General features: G+C 36.2%; 1 protein-coding gene across 1 annotated transcript; it reads left to right on the top strand.

Moving 5' to 3' along the window:
• Positions 1 to 223: 223 nt before the first annotated feature.
• LOC105316115 (E3 ubiquitin-protein ligase RFWD2-like) lies at positions 224 to 1,475 on the top strand (the record flags this gene model as incomplete). Its single annotated transcript, XM_011410922.1, has 4 exons — positions 224 to 389; positions 924 to 1,107; positions 1,202 to 1,290; positions 1,367 to 1,475. Coding segments are annotated over 4 exons (548 nt in total), but the record flags the coding sequence as incomplete, so codon positions are not given.
• Between the last annotated feature and the right edge of the window lie 139 nt (positions 1,476 to 1,614).

Here is a 1,614-nt window from a genome sequence, read left to right as displayed (position 1 = left end):
AATCGAATAACACATTTAGCGTTTATTTAAATGTGTTACATGTATATTGCACATTTTAGTTTATGTGCATGTACATGTATACGGTAACATGTGTTTACATGCACAGTGTTACCACTTCTCTCTTTCTTTTTCTCTCCTCCTTCAACTTACAATGTAATTGTCTTTAATTCGTCTCTTCCCCCCCCTCTTTCCCCCTCCCCCCCTCTCTCTCTCTCTCCTTCAGTCAATTCTCATCTCTCTTCTTCTGGTCTCAATACTGACTCTTTGGTCCCTTCCTCCTCTTCCTCTGTCTCCAGTGGATCTTCTTCTTCTTTTGTTCCTCCAGAGACATCACTGGACTCTGTCCCTTCGATTAGTGGACCATCAAGCACTGACTCAACAGTACTAAGGTAAGGATTGACTCAAGAATAAAGCACATGCAGGGTCCCACAGGATTTTGGCATAGATCTTGACACCTTCTAGAGTTTCTTGTCAGTGGATTATCAAGTTACTCCAAAAGCAAGTCAAAGTCCCTGTACTATAGTACAGGGACTTTAACCAAATTTTACCAAAAAGGAAAAGGAGAGAATTCTAAATTTTTATAATATTTTCTGATACATATACATGTTCTTATGCTGTGTTGAAAGTTTGAGCTGATTCTGATGGAGTTTTGATTTTTTTTTCATAAATTTTTGAAGTTGTTCCAAATTCTATGCAGTGTATACAGTATGCTTCTAACTGCTTGTCAGCTCATGAAGGATGCTGTTTAGCTCTCTTAGCATGCTTTATGGGAAACTCTGAGTGCTTATGTTTATGAATAAATGAAATAAGCACACCACATTCAATGTACATGTAGTTATTTTTACTTGTCAGTGCTTTCTAATTCTCTAATAATTCTAATACAATTACATCATGTACTGTTAATATTTACTGTACATGTACAGGTCCGAAGGTTCCACTGCTTTTCGTGAGACCCTGTCTGCCGTCACTCAGTACTCCTCCTTTAAAGAACTGGCTACACTCACTTATGCTGATGGGCCCATTGGATCAAGCAGTATTGTCTCCAGCATTGAGTTTGATAAAGATGGAGACTTCTTTGCTGTTGGTGGAGTGACAAAGAAAGTGAAGGTAGTTTAGTAATTAGAAATGGGGAGAGAGAGAGAGATGCATGTACATATGAATTGATAGAATGGTTGATTCTAATCCTATTATTATTGTGTAGATATTTGATTACAATACTGTCACAGAGGCTAGGATGTTCCCAACCATTCACTACCCAGTGAGAGAGATACCTTGTCATGCTAAAATAAGGTACCGAAAATGATTGTTAATTTTTTAGTAATAATAATATTTGTTGTTATTATTATTGTTATTATTATTATTATAGTTCAGTTGCTTACAGTCCTTATATAAAGCCACAGTTAGCAACAAGTGACTATGATGGTACCCTGTCCATATGGGATTGCCACCAGATGAAATGCACTAGGAATTATCAAGTAAAAATTTTGAGATGTGTTCATGTATATGCATCAGAAAATGTAACTAAAATGGAGAATTCTTTCCTAGTGGTTTTTGATAAATTTGACCAAAGTCCCTGTACTACATGGAAGTTTTAAAATTGAAAAATCCAATTTG

This window comes from Amphimedon queenslandica, unplaced genomic scaffold, assembly GCF_000090795.2.
Source record: "Amphimedon queenslandica unplaced genomic scaffold, v1.1 AMPQUscaffold_5019_Cont23006, whole genome shotgun sequence".
Lineage (NCBI taxonomy): Eukaryota > Metazoa > Porifera > Demospongiae > Haplosclerida > Niphatidae > Amphimedon > Amphimedon queenslandica.
Note: the sequence above shows the minus strand (reverse complement) of the source record. Positions and strands in the feature narration are given on the sequence as shown.